The following is a 14,678-nucleotide window of genomic DNA, read 5'->3' on the forward strand; positions in this document are numbered from 1 at the left end:
AGTTTTTTGGTTTCAAAACTAAGTTTGTGATTTCCAAACCAGATTAATGAGATCATGTAATGTCTTTTAACATCGGTGACTATTTAATCCATTCTTTTACATCTCAGAAGTTTTTTTATTATTATAGGGAAAATATGCATTGTACATGTATCTGTAATAAACAGGATTATAGAAATTTTCCATATAAAACAACGCAATCTTAGCAACTGAAGGCAAATATTTTATGAAGGGTGTGATCTATTTATCAATATGGTTTTCAGCATCTTGCTCTACCTGTAATGACTTGCTCCAAGTTCCAATATTTAAATTTAAATTTTGCAAACATGGTTATAAAATTCTTTAAAAGCCAAATAGTTTAGTCACAAAATGCTTATATATTTCCTATCATTTGTAAAGTGTACACTGAATGAGATGTGGAATGTTAGAATTAAAGTATTAAATATGTTTTGGACCTATGTATGCTTATGCAGATAAATTTGAATTCAGCTAGGGAAGGTAAATGTCATACTTATTGGGTTTGCAATCAAATGCAAGAGTATAAATATCAAAGACAAATTTGACAATTTTTGATGAAGGGTTTAAGTAACCCAAGAAGAATTGGACAGGTAAACATCACCTGTTGGGTTTTATTCTAATGTTGGGATGTAATACCCAAGAAGAGTTGAACCAATGTCCAATACCTATTGGGTTTTCTTTCTTATGAAAAAAAATTTGAGTTACCCAAGAAGAAAGTCCAATACCTTTTAGTTTATATCCTATTGAAGGGATGAAGATATCCAAGAGGAATTAGACAGGTGTCCATTACATGTTGGGTAGTATTCTGATGAGGGGATTCTCAAGAAACCCAAGAATTAGACAAGTGTCCATTGCCTGTTGGGTGGGATGTAGATATCCAAGAGGAGTTGGACGGATGTCCATTACCTGTTGGATGGTATTCTAAAGAAACAATTCAAGAAACCCAAGAAGAATTGGACAAGTGTCCATTACCTGTTGGGTGAGATGTAGATATCCAAGAGGAGTTGGACAGGTGTCCATTACCTGTTGGGTGGTATTCTGATGAAACAATTCAAGAAACCCAAGAAGAATTGGACAAGTGTCCATTACCTTTTGGGTGGGATGTAGATATCCAAGAGGAGTTGGACAGGTGTCCATTACCTATTGGGTTGTATTCTGATGAAACAATTCAAGAAACCCAAGAATTAGACAAGTGTCCATTGCCTGTTGGGTGGGATGTAGATATCCAAGAGGAGTTGGACAGGTGTCCATTACCTGTTGGGTGATATTCTGATGAAACAATTCAAGAAACCCAAGAAGAATTGAACAAGTGTCCATTATCTGTTGGGTGGGATGTAGATATCCAAGAGGAGTTGGACAGGTGTCCATTACCAGGTTATTTTTATGAGGAGATGCAAGAAACCCAAGAATTAGACAAGTGTCCATTGCCTGTTGGGTGGGATGTAGATATCCAAGAGAAGTTGGACGGATGTCCATTACCTGTTGGGTGGTATTCTGATGAAACAATTCAAGAAACCCAAGAAGAATTGAACAAGTGTCCATTACCTGTTGGGTGGGATGTAGATATCCAAGAGGAGTTGGACAGGTGTGCATTACCTGTTGGGTTTTATTTTGATGATGCAATTCAACAAACCCAAGAATTAGACAAGTGTCCATTGCCTGTTGGGTGGGATGTAGATATCCAAGAGGAGTTGGACAGGTGTCCATTACCTGTTGGGTTTTATTTTGATGAGGAGATTCAAGAAACCCAAATAGAATTGGACAATGTACACATGTTCAATTGTTCTTGGGTAGTTTAATCCCTTCGTCAAAATACAACCCAACAGGTATTGGACACCTGTCTAATGCCTGTTGGATACCTTCATTTTGCCCAACATGTAATGGGCATTTGCTTATTATTAATTGGTCATGACTCAAAAAGGTTTCTCCTTAGATACTTAATTTTGTTATTCAAGAAAGGTTGAACAGAGTCTGAGATGTGTTGAGTTGTGTTTTCACAATTCAGTTTTTTTGCACTTAGGTATTCATCTATTTTAATATTAGATATTTTGAAATATACAGGTGTATATCCTTATTGCTAAGAACAATTTAGTTAGGTGTTACAATAAAAGAGCTATATCACAGAAATTGACAAAAATATGGATTCAAAACCAAAGGTTTTCAGTCTTGTCTGAATTTACCAGCAAATATTAAATATATAATAAATTTGAAATGAATAAAAAACAATAAGAAAAAACCCAATAAAATACGGACACGAGGATTAATATCCAATAAGACTTGAACAGTAACTACCCAAATAATGCTCTCTCGTGTGTACACTTTTTTTGTATCCAATAAGCAGTATCCAATAGGACTTGGACTTGATGTACCCAATATATAACCAAATGTGTGTCCGTCCGTCCGTCCGTCCGTTCTCACGAAATAATGGTTAAGTGACAGTTTTTGTGCCCATTTAAGATTTATGTGACTCTTTTGTTTTATGTGACTGTCACATACAAATTTGATTTTTTTTAGCAGAAATGAGTGTTATGTGACTTAAAAAATCATTCTAAAGAAGTGTCACATAAAAAAATACGGACAATATTGTCCGTATATGGACGTCCGTCAAAAGGTTTTGAGATTTACCTCCCTTACCCCATGTATCATGTTTTGCGCCACATAATTTTTTTGGAACAAGCTAATTCAGAGAATTCGTGTCCCCCGCTTAGGGAAAAAGTCGGATCCCCCTGACTGAATTTGTAGAATTATTAAATGTATACATGTATACTGATGCAAATAAAATACAATTACATGTATGTCAATATGCGTATAAAGATTTGATTACTTATTCTTTATTATGTGTATAGAAGATTCTTTTTATATGGAATATTTATCACACTGTTATAATGATTTTATAACCTCATAAATTTTTCTTTTCACATGCTGAATACTATCATTTAAAAAAAAAAAAGAAAATTAAAAAAAAAAAAAAAAAAAAGGATCGTCCGAGACTCGATCCCGGGTCCTCTCGCGTAGGAAGCGGGAGACATACCACTAGACCACGTAGGCGCTTTAAATGTCGTCGCGTATATGCAGAAGTGAAGTCACATACATGTATATATTCATGCTCGATATTGTCAAAATTTTACACAATCCATGGTGTTTGATTTATTTAGCCTTTATTAAACAGTTCTAATAGATGTAATAAGAACATAAAGTCCACCGAGAACCTGTTTTATACACAATAACTCTCCGCATGCCCCTGTGCTAAAAATAGCGACATGTAATACTTTAAATACTTATAAAACAAACGGGGCGGGGCACTTTGAGAGGGGTGAGAGAGGTCCTAGGGAGTTTTGGTTTAAAATTACATTGCATAAGCTCAAAATCTTCTTGAAATATCGCCCGGAAATGATAGTGTTACACACAGACAGAATGTATAAATTTACGACCTTGAACTTTGACCTTTTGACCTCAAAATCAATAGGGGTCTTCCCTAGGCCACAGGGAGTTGCTTTGCAAAATTTCATTGCAATAGCTCAAATGGTTCTAGAGATATCGTGTGGAAACGAAAGTGTTATAACAGACAGAATTTGCTTATTTATGACCTTGACCTTTGACCTTTTGACCTCAAAATCAATAGGGGTCTTCTTCAGTCCATAGGGAGTTGCTATGCTAAATTTCATTGCAAAAGCTCAATGGGTTCTCGAGATATCGTGTGGAAACGAAAGCGTTACAGACAGACAGAAAGACGGACGGACGGACGGACGGACGGACAGACGGACGGACGGACGGACGGACGGACAAACCCAAATTAATATCCCCCACTTTTCAAGCGGGGGACAAAAAGTCACATAAATTTGTCAGTCACATAACCTGCATTTCGTGGGTCCGTCCGTCTTTCTGTCTGTCTGTAACGCTTTCGTTTCCACACGATATCTCGAGAACCCTTTGAGCTTTTGCAATGAAATTTAGCATAGCAACTCTCTATGGACTAAACAAGACCCCTATTGATTTTGAGGTCAAAAGGTCAAAGGTCAAGGTCATAAATAAGCAAATTCTGTCTGTTAAAACACTTTCGTTTCCACACGATATCTCGAGAACCATTTGAGCTTTTGCAATGAAATTTTACATAACAACTCCCTGTGGCCTAATGAAGACCCCTATTGATTTTGAGGTCAAAAGGTCAAAGTTCAAGGTCGTAAATTTATACATTCTGTCTGTATGTAAAACTATCATTTTCGGGCGATATTTCAAGAAGATTTTGAGCTTATGCAATGTAATTTTATACCAAAACTCCTAGGACGTCTCTCGCCCCTCTCAAAGTGCCCCGCCCCGTTTGTTTTATTAGTATTTATAGTATTACATGTCGCTATTTTTAGTGCAGGGGCATGAGGAGAGTTATTGCGTATAAAACAGGTTCTCGGCGGACATTATGTTCTTATTACATCTATTAGAACTGTTTAATAAAGGCTAAATAAATCAAACACCATGGATTGTGTAAAATTTTGAGAATATACCGAACATGAAAACATGAATATATACGTGTATGTGACTTCAATTCTGCATATACTTCACAACGCGTAAAGCGATTCCGTGGTCTAGTGGTTATGTCTCTCGCTTCAAATGTGAGAGGTCCCGGGATCGAATCTCTGTCGATCCTTTCTTTTTTTTTTTTTAAATACTTTTTTTTTTACTAAATGATAGTATTCAGCATGTGAAATGAAAAATTTATGAGGTTATAAAATCATCATTACAGTGTGATAAACATTCTATATAAAAAAAAAAAATCTTCTATACACATAATAAAGAATAAGCAATCAAATCTTTATATGCATATTGACATACATGTATTTTATTTGCTTCAGTATACATGTATACATTTAATAATTCTACAAATTCAGTCAGGGGGAGCCGACTTTTTCCCTAAGCGGGGGACACGAATTCTCTGAATTAGCTTGTTTTCATTAAGAAAAGGGGGCTATTATCCACACTTCAGGTGCCTGTGATTTTATTAAAAAATAGCCTTGACTCTTTACTTTTACATGTATATGAACCATGTTCACATTAAGAATAGAGGGTATAATTGTGGGGGTTTCCAACATTACGGCAGTGCCCTGGTAGACATTGTATTTATATTGGAAAGTTTACGATCTACAGGAATTAGTAAAGAAATGCGAAACAGATTCTACTTTAAGATCAAGTTTATTTATACGAGTACATGTAACCATTCACTGAACCAGGTACAATGTACATGTAAGAAAGATCTCTTCAACACATGTACCTTACTTTTTTTTTTAAATTTGATTTTATAAATTATCCAATGGTAATGCACATGTTAACACTTTTTCTATGCATATCATAACAGAACGTATTTCAACTTTTAATATATGAAACATATAATATTAGCTGCTTTGTTCAAACAAATAAATATTGTGTACTACACTGTATTACACAAATAAACAGTATAATCATGATAATGTTGAGGCTATTTTGTTTGTTTGTTTTATTTTTGTTAACTCAGCCCGTAATCATAGTCTGGATTTCCTGCCCTTAGTGACGAAAAGAAATGAATGTGAGCCGAGGGTTCCTCGTATGTCTCTTTCACAGCCGGAAGTTCCATCATTAGTTTCATCCAGGAAGACAAATGTGGAAACTCTTTAGAATTAACTTCCGCCTCCGGTGCTATTATTGATAAAATTGGCACTCGTTCAAACCAGGGCCAGATCATAAAATCCACCATACAAGGCGATGACCCTATTAGATAAGTAATTTTCAAATTATGATACAAATAAATATTTGTTGATATATATATATGTGCATAATGGAAGGTTACTTCCAAGTCTTTGTTAAATTTTCGGGTTATAAAATGCACATTACATTTATATACAGGAAAGGTAAAAAATGTATTTGCATTTTGAATCAAAGTATATCTCAAACATACATGTACATGAAATAACAAAACTTTTACGCAGCCCCCCCCCCCCCCCGGCCCTCCTGATGCCACGCACTCGGAGCTCCTCTGGTGGCTCGTACCTCGCTCACTAATTTGAATGGAGCGTAGCGGAGTCAGCCGAGGGTTGCCGATTGGATGCCATGTGCCTTCTTTCACCCCCCCCCCCCCTCTCTCTCTCATTTCGCGAGATAATCATTGACTTTGATTAGCGAGACAAAATTTTCACGTAAAGTGGTAAAGTGGTCATTGTTCCATATATACTTGTACACTGTAATCTTAAGAAATTAAATTGTCGCGAGCACACTGTATTACAAGCGGTCGTCACTAACCTCCGAAGTATTCCCCTCTCTGTTTGAGCTCGTCTTCATAACGTTTTAACTGTCTCTTAAATCGGCGTAGACACCTATCCAGCGTTCCATCGGCCAAAGATTTTGGAATCTCGTAAAATAATTCCGTCACCTACTCAATAATATCGATAATATTTGTTAGAATGTATTTTCAATCAAATTTTAAAAAGACGATTACAGAAAAAGCCACGTCAATTTTATTTTTTTCTCACCTTTCCAAACGTTTCCCATAGCAACTTGTCTCTGCTTGCGAGATAAAAGTCTGATGGGATCAATTTGGGGTTGGGGTACACGTTATCTATGTACTCGTTGCAAACATTGGACTCGTATACCACCTTGCCGTCACATTCTAATACAGGAACGAGGCCGATGGGATTTCGTGCTTTAAACCAGTCGGGTTTCTGTTTTAAATTGATGTTTACTGTCTCAAATCTGTAATATTTAACAAAAAGCAACTGAATTAAATTCAATATGTAAACTGTAAATACAAACCATTTCAAATTGTTTATTTAGCTATTTTATACAACTTAGCATGAATTATATTTGACAAGAGTAACCGCTAATCCCTTTAGTTTTGGATGGCTGAAAAAAAAGTCAATGCGAAATTTGATCTACAGCAATGCAATAATTCACTTACAAGTAACAGGATTTCGTGGGGTTGACACATCATATACCGGTACTAGCTAGGCTTTTATTCCACAGGAGTTTCTTGAGACGTCGCCCCGACTGGGCCTTAATCAGGGTTTTGCCCTGAAACCATACAGGGCTTCAAAACAGCCAAAGAGCAAGCCTTTTTTCAACCTACCCCCTAAACGAAATGGTTCCTGGATCCGCCCCCTACATCTGATAAATCATGAATAAAATCTTCACCCACCCCATCCCATCCCCCGAAAGAAAGAAAAACACATACGTTACATTCTTATGCAGAAGGACCAGTCGTGTCCGCTGGGCGTACGGACAGAATCTCATACTGTAGAGGCGGAGAGTCCCGGGGGCCAGAGGGGGGCACTGGGTACCTGCATCAAATAATATTAACACACTGAGTATCTGACAGAAATTTTAGATACAATGAACATATATTAATTTAGTACAATACTCAAACGGTTTTCATAGTACGAGTTAATGTTCCTTGATATGCATGCATACAGTAATAAACAAACCTCGACCGAGAGCTTTTTCTGACATTATTGTGATTTCAGAAAAACTTCTCCTCACGATATACAGTACTGCCTCTTTCTGGAGTTTTTGTAGACATAAAAACACAGATGACATCGATCGGACTATCTCAGTGCTGATTATTCGGGATGACACAGGTCTATGTGATCCGTTCCACAAACTGACACCTTACATGTAGTTCCGTGTAGAGTTACCTCCCTTTTCGTACAACACAGCGAGACTTTACCTAGAATGTATGTGAACGATGAAACTTTAAACATTTAGCACACACCCTAACAAAAAAATACTATAGTTAACTATAGTTAACTATAGTTAACTATAGTAAATCAAAGTGTCAAAGTTTTCGCCAAAGTTTTTCAAAGTGTCAAAGTTTTCGTCAAAGTTTTTCAAAGTGTCAAAGTTTTCGCCAAAGTTTTTCAAAGTGTCAAAGTTTTCGTCAAAGTTTTTCAAAGTGTCAAAGTTTTCGCCAAAGTTTTTCAAAGTGTCAAAGTTTTCGCCAAAGTCTTTCAAAGTGTCAAAGTTTTCGCCAAAGTTTTTCAAAGTGTCAAAGTTTTCGTCAAAGTTTTTCAAAGTGTCAAAGTTTTCGCCAAAGTTTTTCAAAGTGTCAAAGTTTTCGCCAAAGTTTTTCAAAGTGTCAAAGTTTTCGTCAAAGTTTTTCAAAGTGTCAAAGTTTTCGCCAAAGTTTTTCAAAGTGTCAAAGTTTTCGCCAAAGTCTTTCAAAGTGTCAAAGTTTTCGCCAAAGTTTTTCAAAGTGTCAAAGTTTTCGTCAAAGTTTTTCAAAGTGTCAAAGTTTTCGCCAAAGTTTTTCAAAGTGTCAAAGTTTTCGCCAAAGTTTTTTAAAGTGTCAAAGTTTTCGCCAAAGTTTTTCAAAGTGTCAAAGTTTTCGTCAAAGTTTTTCAAAGTTTCAAAGTTTTCGTCAAAGTTTTTCAAAGTTTCAAAGTTTTCATCAAAGTTTTTCAAAGTGTCAAAGTTTTAGATAAAGTTTCTCAAAGTGTCAAAGTTTTTGATAAAGTTTTTAAAGTATCAAACTTTTCAATAAAGTGTTTCAAAGCATCCCAAGTTTTCGATAAAGTTTTTTAAATTTTCAAAGTTGGCGATAAAGTTTTTTAAATTTTCAAAGTTGGCGATAAAGTTTTTCTATGTGTTAATGTATCCAAGTTTTCGATAAAGTTTTTTAAATTTTCAAAGTTTACGATAAAGTTTTTTAAATTTTCAAAGTTTTCGATAAAGTTTTTTAAATATTCAAAGTTTGCGATAAAGTTTTAAAAGTGTCAAAATTTTTTATAAAGTTTTTCGAAGTGTTTAAGTATCCAAGTTTTTGACAAAGATTTTCAAAGTGTTAAATTTTTCAATAAAGTTTTTCAAAGTATCCAAGTTTTTAATTAAGTTTTACAAAGTATCAAAGACTTGGATAATGTTTTTCAAAGTGTCCAAGTTTTCGATAAAGATTTTCAAAGAATCAAAGTTTTCGCCAAAGTTTTTCAAAGTGTCAAAGTTTTTAATAAACTTTTTCAAAGTTTTAAAGCATCCAAGTTTTTGATAAAGTTTTTCGAAGTATCCAATTTTTCGATTAAGTTTTTCAAAGAATCAAAGTTTTCTATAAAGTTTTTCAAAGTGTCAAAGTTTTCGCCAAAGTTTTTCAAAGTGTCAAAGTTTTCGCCAAAGTTTTTCAAAGTGTCAAAGTTTTCGCCAAAGTTTTTCAAAGTGTCAAAGTTTTCGCCAAAGTTTTTCAAAGTGTCAAAGTTTTCACCAAAGTTTTTCAAAGTGTCAAAGTTTTCACCAAAGTTTTTCAAAGTGTCAAAGTTTTCGCCAAAGATTTTCAAAGTGTCAAAGTTTTCGTCAAAGTTTTTCAAAGTGTCAAAGTTTTCACCAAAGTTTTTCAAAGTGTCAAAGTTTTCGCCAAAGTTTTTCAAAGTGTCAAAGTTTTCGCCAAAGTTTTTCAAAGTGTCAAAGTTTTCGCCAAAGTTTTTCAAAGTGTCAAAGTTTTCGTCAAAGTTTTTCAAAGTGTCAAAGTTTTTGCCAAAGTTTTTCAAAGTGTCAAAGTTTTCGTCAAAGTTTTTCAAAGTGTCAAAGTTTTCGTCAAAGTTTTTCAAAGTGTCAAAGTTATCACTATAGTAAATCAAAGTTTTCAAAGTGTCAAAGTTATCACTATAGTTAACTATAGTAAACTATAGTTAACTATAGTTAACTATAGTATTTTTTTGTTAGGGCAGTGACTATCAGGACATAAGATGTTGACGCATCACTGTTTATCATAATCAAAATGTGGAGCTAAAATGAGATTGAAAAAATGTTTTCTGTATTGCGATGTTTTAGTTGTACATTGTATGTACAAGTCACATGCACTTGATTCTATCCTATTTTTTAACCCATAATATAATGAGATAACACAAGGTATCGTACCCCGCTCTCTAGCATCACACTCATTTTCACTTCCAGACTGAGAAAATGCACGGACACTTTGTTTATTGCCATTGTTTTCTAAATAAAGATAATAATTAACTACACAACTATTTAGACGTGCTTGTCTTTATTTTCTTTAATATCCACAAAGAGCGTCAAAACTCTTCTCGCCGAGTGGAAAAGTTAATCAATCGACGTTTTAAAAATCAACGAACTCCTCAGATAAAATAAGATACATGTATTTATGTTTGATGTTTTCTACTGTAAAATCACGATACCTTTGAATTTACAAACAATTTTTGCAAAACAACAAGTTTTAAGGATTGTTCTTCAAACACTCTCTACGACATCCAGGCACTCGGTTATATGTAACTACACATGAATATAAAGACGAACCAAAAAAAAAAATATTGAAAAAAAGTTAAACTGATAACAACCGAAAATTACAGTTTTTGATCCTTAACAATTGTGAGTAAAATACTAGTTGTTCAAAGCAAAATAATGTATTTTTCACCCATAAAAACATTAAAGGACGAGCAAAAATACAGTTACATGTAGATCTGATTCGTCTTTGGTTCCAGAGTTTCTTTTTTTAATGGTGAGAAAATAATATTTATCTGAAATTTAAAATCGGCACCATAACAAGTGCTCCGGCATCAGCTGGGTATCCTTAACAATAATACCCGATATGTCAATTTGTTTGGTTGTGTCTACCCCTTGTACAGATGTAAAATCTCATATTTTCGTAAGGCCAATTCCCAAAGTTTGAAGGAAAAATATTGGTTTTGTGGGGGTTTGATTTTTCTTTTCATGGAAATATGGTTATAAGTACATGTAATGCATATATGAAATTTAACATTTCGAGGCGGGTCTGTACTGTACAAACCTCGAAAACGACGAAAATTTAATTTCCACGAAAATTAATGATTTCACAGTACTGTAAAATCACAAATTTTCAAGGGGTTAAATTTTCGTGATTTGAAGGAAATTTATTTGTTCATGGGGATTTGATTTCGTGGTTAAAGAATTGTTCAGTAGCTACATATGTGAAAAATTGCATTTCGTGGTGGCCATAAATTTGTGGGTCTCTTCATACTGTCGTGTCTAGTTTTGACGGTTTATTGATCCTTGGAGAACTCGCTTGCATTGAGGGACCCTTTTGACCCAGTCTCCTGTCCTGTACGGTTTGGGATGACTGTCAAATATATATAACCAGGGAAAGCGTAAATAAAATGTAACTTGTTTTATTGTCGTCTCCGATCAGATCTTTACAAGCAAATAGTCACCAGTTACAATAAGTAAAAATATATAGATTATGCTCTATGGCATTTACAAATTAAGATGTCCCTAAGGCCATAATAAAAATATTCCTAGATTCTCATCCCCGCCCGCGCCGATTTTATACCCCCGCCTCGATTTTTTTTAATTTTTGTTTTTCTAACGTTACGGTTTAATTCTGATCGGAATCGGTATTCATCTACCATTCTACTTTCGTTTTAAACCCCGCGAAAGTCGTCATGATTTTTGACAGCTGAAAAGGTGGTGATTGCTGTTATACATGCGTATATATTGTAAACAAGGGTTATTGGTTGAAAAAGATTGGTGATAATGTGAAGTAAGCGATAATTGAACCTTTACTATGACTTTTATTCGGGTATTGTAGATAAAATTACACCGATTGACAAGGTCAATAAAAAATCTGCAAAATTGAAAAAATAAAAAATATAAAATAAAAGCCGCCCGCCCGCCTCGATTTTTAAAAAAATTCGGATGAGAATCTAGCAATTTATTTATTATGGCCTAATCTACCTAACCTTGTGACCAATAGAGTGATAAAACAATTCTCAAAATACTCACTCTGTATCAAATGAATATAAAACTGAACAATATTGTAAGCAATTAAAATATTTACCTGAGTTTTGGCTCACTCATAAAGAAAAATAATCTCAAACAAAGAAAATTGTAAATATGTCATAACCATAAAATCCAAAAACTTTTAACAATTAAACATAATATACATAATAGAACTTTAAAATTAATTTATTCGTTATCTCAAAAATACAAGATAAAAGATTAATACAGTAAATCAATCTCGAAAGCTCAATTTTTTTGTTAAGTTATTTTCAAAGAAAAATTATTATTTGTGAAATTTTTAGTATCATGCCTGTAAAATATATATAACCAGGGAAAGCGTAAATAAAATGTAACTTGTTTCATTGCCGTCTCCGATCAGAGGGATCCCAGTGAGGACACAATCTATATCGGAGACTCCACGCTTCCCTGTACAGGTATTAACCAATCAAAATTCGTATTGATGCATATAAAAATTTAATTTACGGATAATCTTCTCACTTCCTTATTCTGTAATTTATTTATTTACTTGACCAATTGACCATACTTTAACTATTAACATAACCTCTTAAGACTTAGCACTAAATGGAATGGTTGACACCTTCTGTGATTCAAGAATTACACAGATAAAAGGAACCTTCAAGTACAATTTTACATTTCTACATGTATAATAAAAAAATCTAATAATCATAAATAACTCACACCAAAAAGAAAAAGGCATCTTTTTACATCCTTAACTGTTGACTATTATTGATCTAAATATTTTAAACAATTTATGAGTTCATTGAACGAAATCAACAAATAAATAATACATGTACATTATGACAAAAGTCTTTCTTTGATGTACACAATCTGCTTATCAAACATTGATGTCGTCATGTTGCAGATTTTATCTGAAAAATAAATTATGTCAGAAAGGATAATACCTTGAAAACCACGAAAATTGAACCCCCACGAAATTTACTGATTTCACAATAGTTCATTTGGGATCACTAGGTCTCAAAATACAGGGAAAATATTTTTAGCGCGCAGAAAATTGGCATAGACCAAGATTCATTTACGAACACCAAAAATGGAAAATACCGTCCATTTATTGCAGAGGAAATCGGTAGAATATAAAACAAAAAGTCCATATAAATGTATCATCTGTAAAAGAAATACTAGTAACACATGTACTAATTTTTTTCGTTCTGTTTAAAAAGTCAACATCAGTTTTTGACCATCAAGCATAGATATGGCTACTTTCCAAATAGGATGTCACACGAGGGTGATCGGGTCCTAATCAACCACTAAAAAAAACGCATGTGAATCAAATTCCAGTAGCGTCATCACTCAGCGCAACGCCATAATCGCAATAATTGATATCGGTGAGATTTGCGATAATTAATTGCTGTGCTTTTTGTTTTTTTTTTTTTTGTATTATGTTAATGATACAATGTAGCTCTCTAATAAATTACATTAATGGTAAAGAAATCAGGAAAGGTTTATTGGAGGAAATAAAGCAACGCATGACGTCACTGAAATGATTTAAAGAAAATCCCTATTGATGAAATAAAGAAAGAATACGTGTTGTGAAGACTTAATTGAATATTGCTTTATAGTTACTTATAATGACTGAATTCATTCATCCAGAATACCAATATGACGGAGAGGAAGTTTATTATTTGCTCTTTTTTCTTGATGACGTAAAATCCTTTTTTTGTGACGAATACTAACACTCATTTTATATTATTCAGTAGAGAAATGAAGATTTTTTTAAACCAAAGTTTCGGCCTTATATTTTATGAATGATTTTAACAAAAAGTGCTCGGTTTACGTTCCATTTATCCAATCATGACAAGGATCGAGTACATGGCGGTTTGGACCGGTCGACAAAAAATGCTTGCTCCTCTATGCCGCCTGGCCCTATGACCATACATGTACTTAGTAAACTGAGAATAGACTTAAGTCAAAATTTCAAATTAATATAACCTAAAAAAATATTAATGAAACTAAATTTGTATCATTTGTTGGAATTTGAATATTATACATAACTAAAAAAAAATTAAGAACATATTCTAAACATGTTCAGAATCAAAATGTTGACCTAAGTTTGTTCTCAGTTTATGGTCTTGAGGCCTGATCCTACCGCTGGTGTTTTAGAGGTCCGTGTTTTGTCTTTTCCCATTTTGTATTGTCTTAAAATACTTTTGAGCTTGGTTTCATATTTTATACCCGAAATACTTGTTAACTGATGTGGGGTATGAGATTTTGCAAATAGTAATGTAAAGACACAAGCCACATGAAAACATGAACTTACAATTACCCCCTCAATACCCTACCCAACCCGCACCAAGGACCGACATAACAAAAGAGAGATCATTATTTTTAAACAATATTTAAAGTACTTTAATAATTTCCTAATCTATTTTTAAATGTTTATTTTTTTATTTCAATATTATGAATTAAATTGCTAAAAATTGAGTTGTCTAGGTACCTGACTCATCAAAGTAAAATGAAAATAAATGACTAAACTTTCATTTCTATAATTTATTTCTAAATATTTTGTCATCAATGTATGGAATAGCAAAAGCAATGCAACGAATAAAAATAAATATTTATGAATATCTTGAAGAATATTCTTGCATTTCGAACACTTCATTTCCGATGACTAGATGTTCTGCCTTTTGCTTACAAATTCGTTTTTGAAACCATAACCGGAGTCTTTTAGAATTTGCGATGTAGAGATAAAAGTTTATGGCATGGTTGCAATACATCATAAGCTCCGCAAAAGACCGGAAAATACTGATATCTTTCGCGACTGAATATTGGCTGATTATGGAGGGAGTTTAAAACAGCTGTGACGCACAAATAGACCAGCATGGGTAGAGTAGACACAACAAAGGTCAAGGACAAAATGACCATCGTTGTTGTCAATTTCCTCTTTCCCCGGGGACTTTTGGTGACAGTCG

The 14,678-nt window shown here is 33.9% G+C and overlaps 1 protein-coding gene across 1 annotated transcript; it reads right to left on the reverse strand.

Moving 5' to 3' along the window:
• Positions 1–5,364: 5,364 nt before the first annotated feature.
• Positions 5,365–7,652, reverse strand: LOC134271692 (glutathione S-transferase omega-1-like). Its single transcript, XM_062753903.1, has 5 exons — positions 7,458–7,652; positions 7,208–7,313; positions 6,510–6,729; positions 6,280–6,409; positions 5,365–5,751 (listed from the first exon to the last, which is right to left on the reverse strand). The coding sequence occupies exons 1-5, from the start codon at positions 7,567–7,569 to the stop codon at positions 5,510–5,512; spliced, it is 810 nt and encodes a 269-aa protein (XP_062609887.1). The 5' UTR covers positions 7,570–7,652; the 3' UTR covers positions 5,365–5,509.
• Between the last annotated feature and the right edge of the window lie 7,026 nt (positions 7,653–14,678).

Source organism: Saccostrea cucullata, unplaced genomic scaffold (genome assembly GCF_032062105.1).
Source record: "Saccostrea cucullata isolate Sc308-1 unplaced genomic scaffold, CSIRO_AGI_Scuc_v1 ctg17076, whole genome shotgun sequence".
NCBI lineage: Eukaryota > Metazoa > Mollusca > Bivalvia > Ostreida > Ostreidae > Saccostrea > Saccostrea cuccullata.

Excerpts from the sequence above, each read along its gene's own strand:
- LOC134271692 (XM_062753903.1), bottom strand. The coding sequence starts at position 7,569 with ATGTCATCTGTGTTTTTATGTCTACAAAAACTCCAGAAAGAGGCAGTA. Across the intron at positions 6,410-6,509 it reads TATGGGAAACGTTTGGAAAG|GTGACGGAATTATTTTACGA; the intron begins GTGAGAAAAAAA and ends ATTATTGAGTAG. Across the intron at positions 5,752-6,279 it reads GAGAGGGGAATACTTCGGAG|GGTCATCGCCTTGTATGGTG; the intron begins GTTAGTGACGAC and ends CTTATCTAATAG.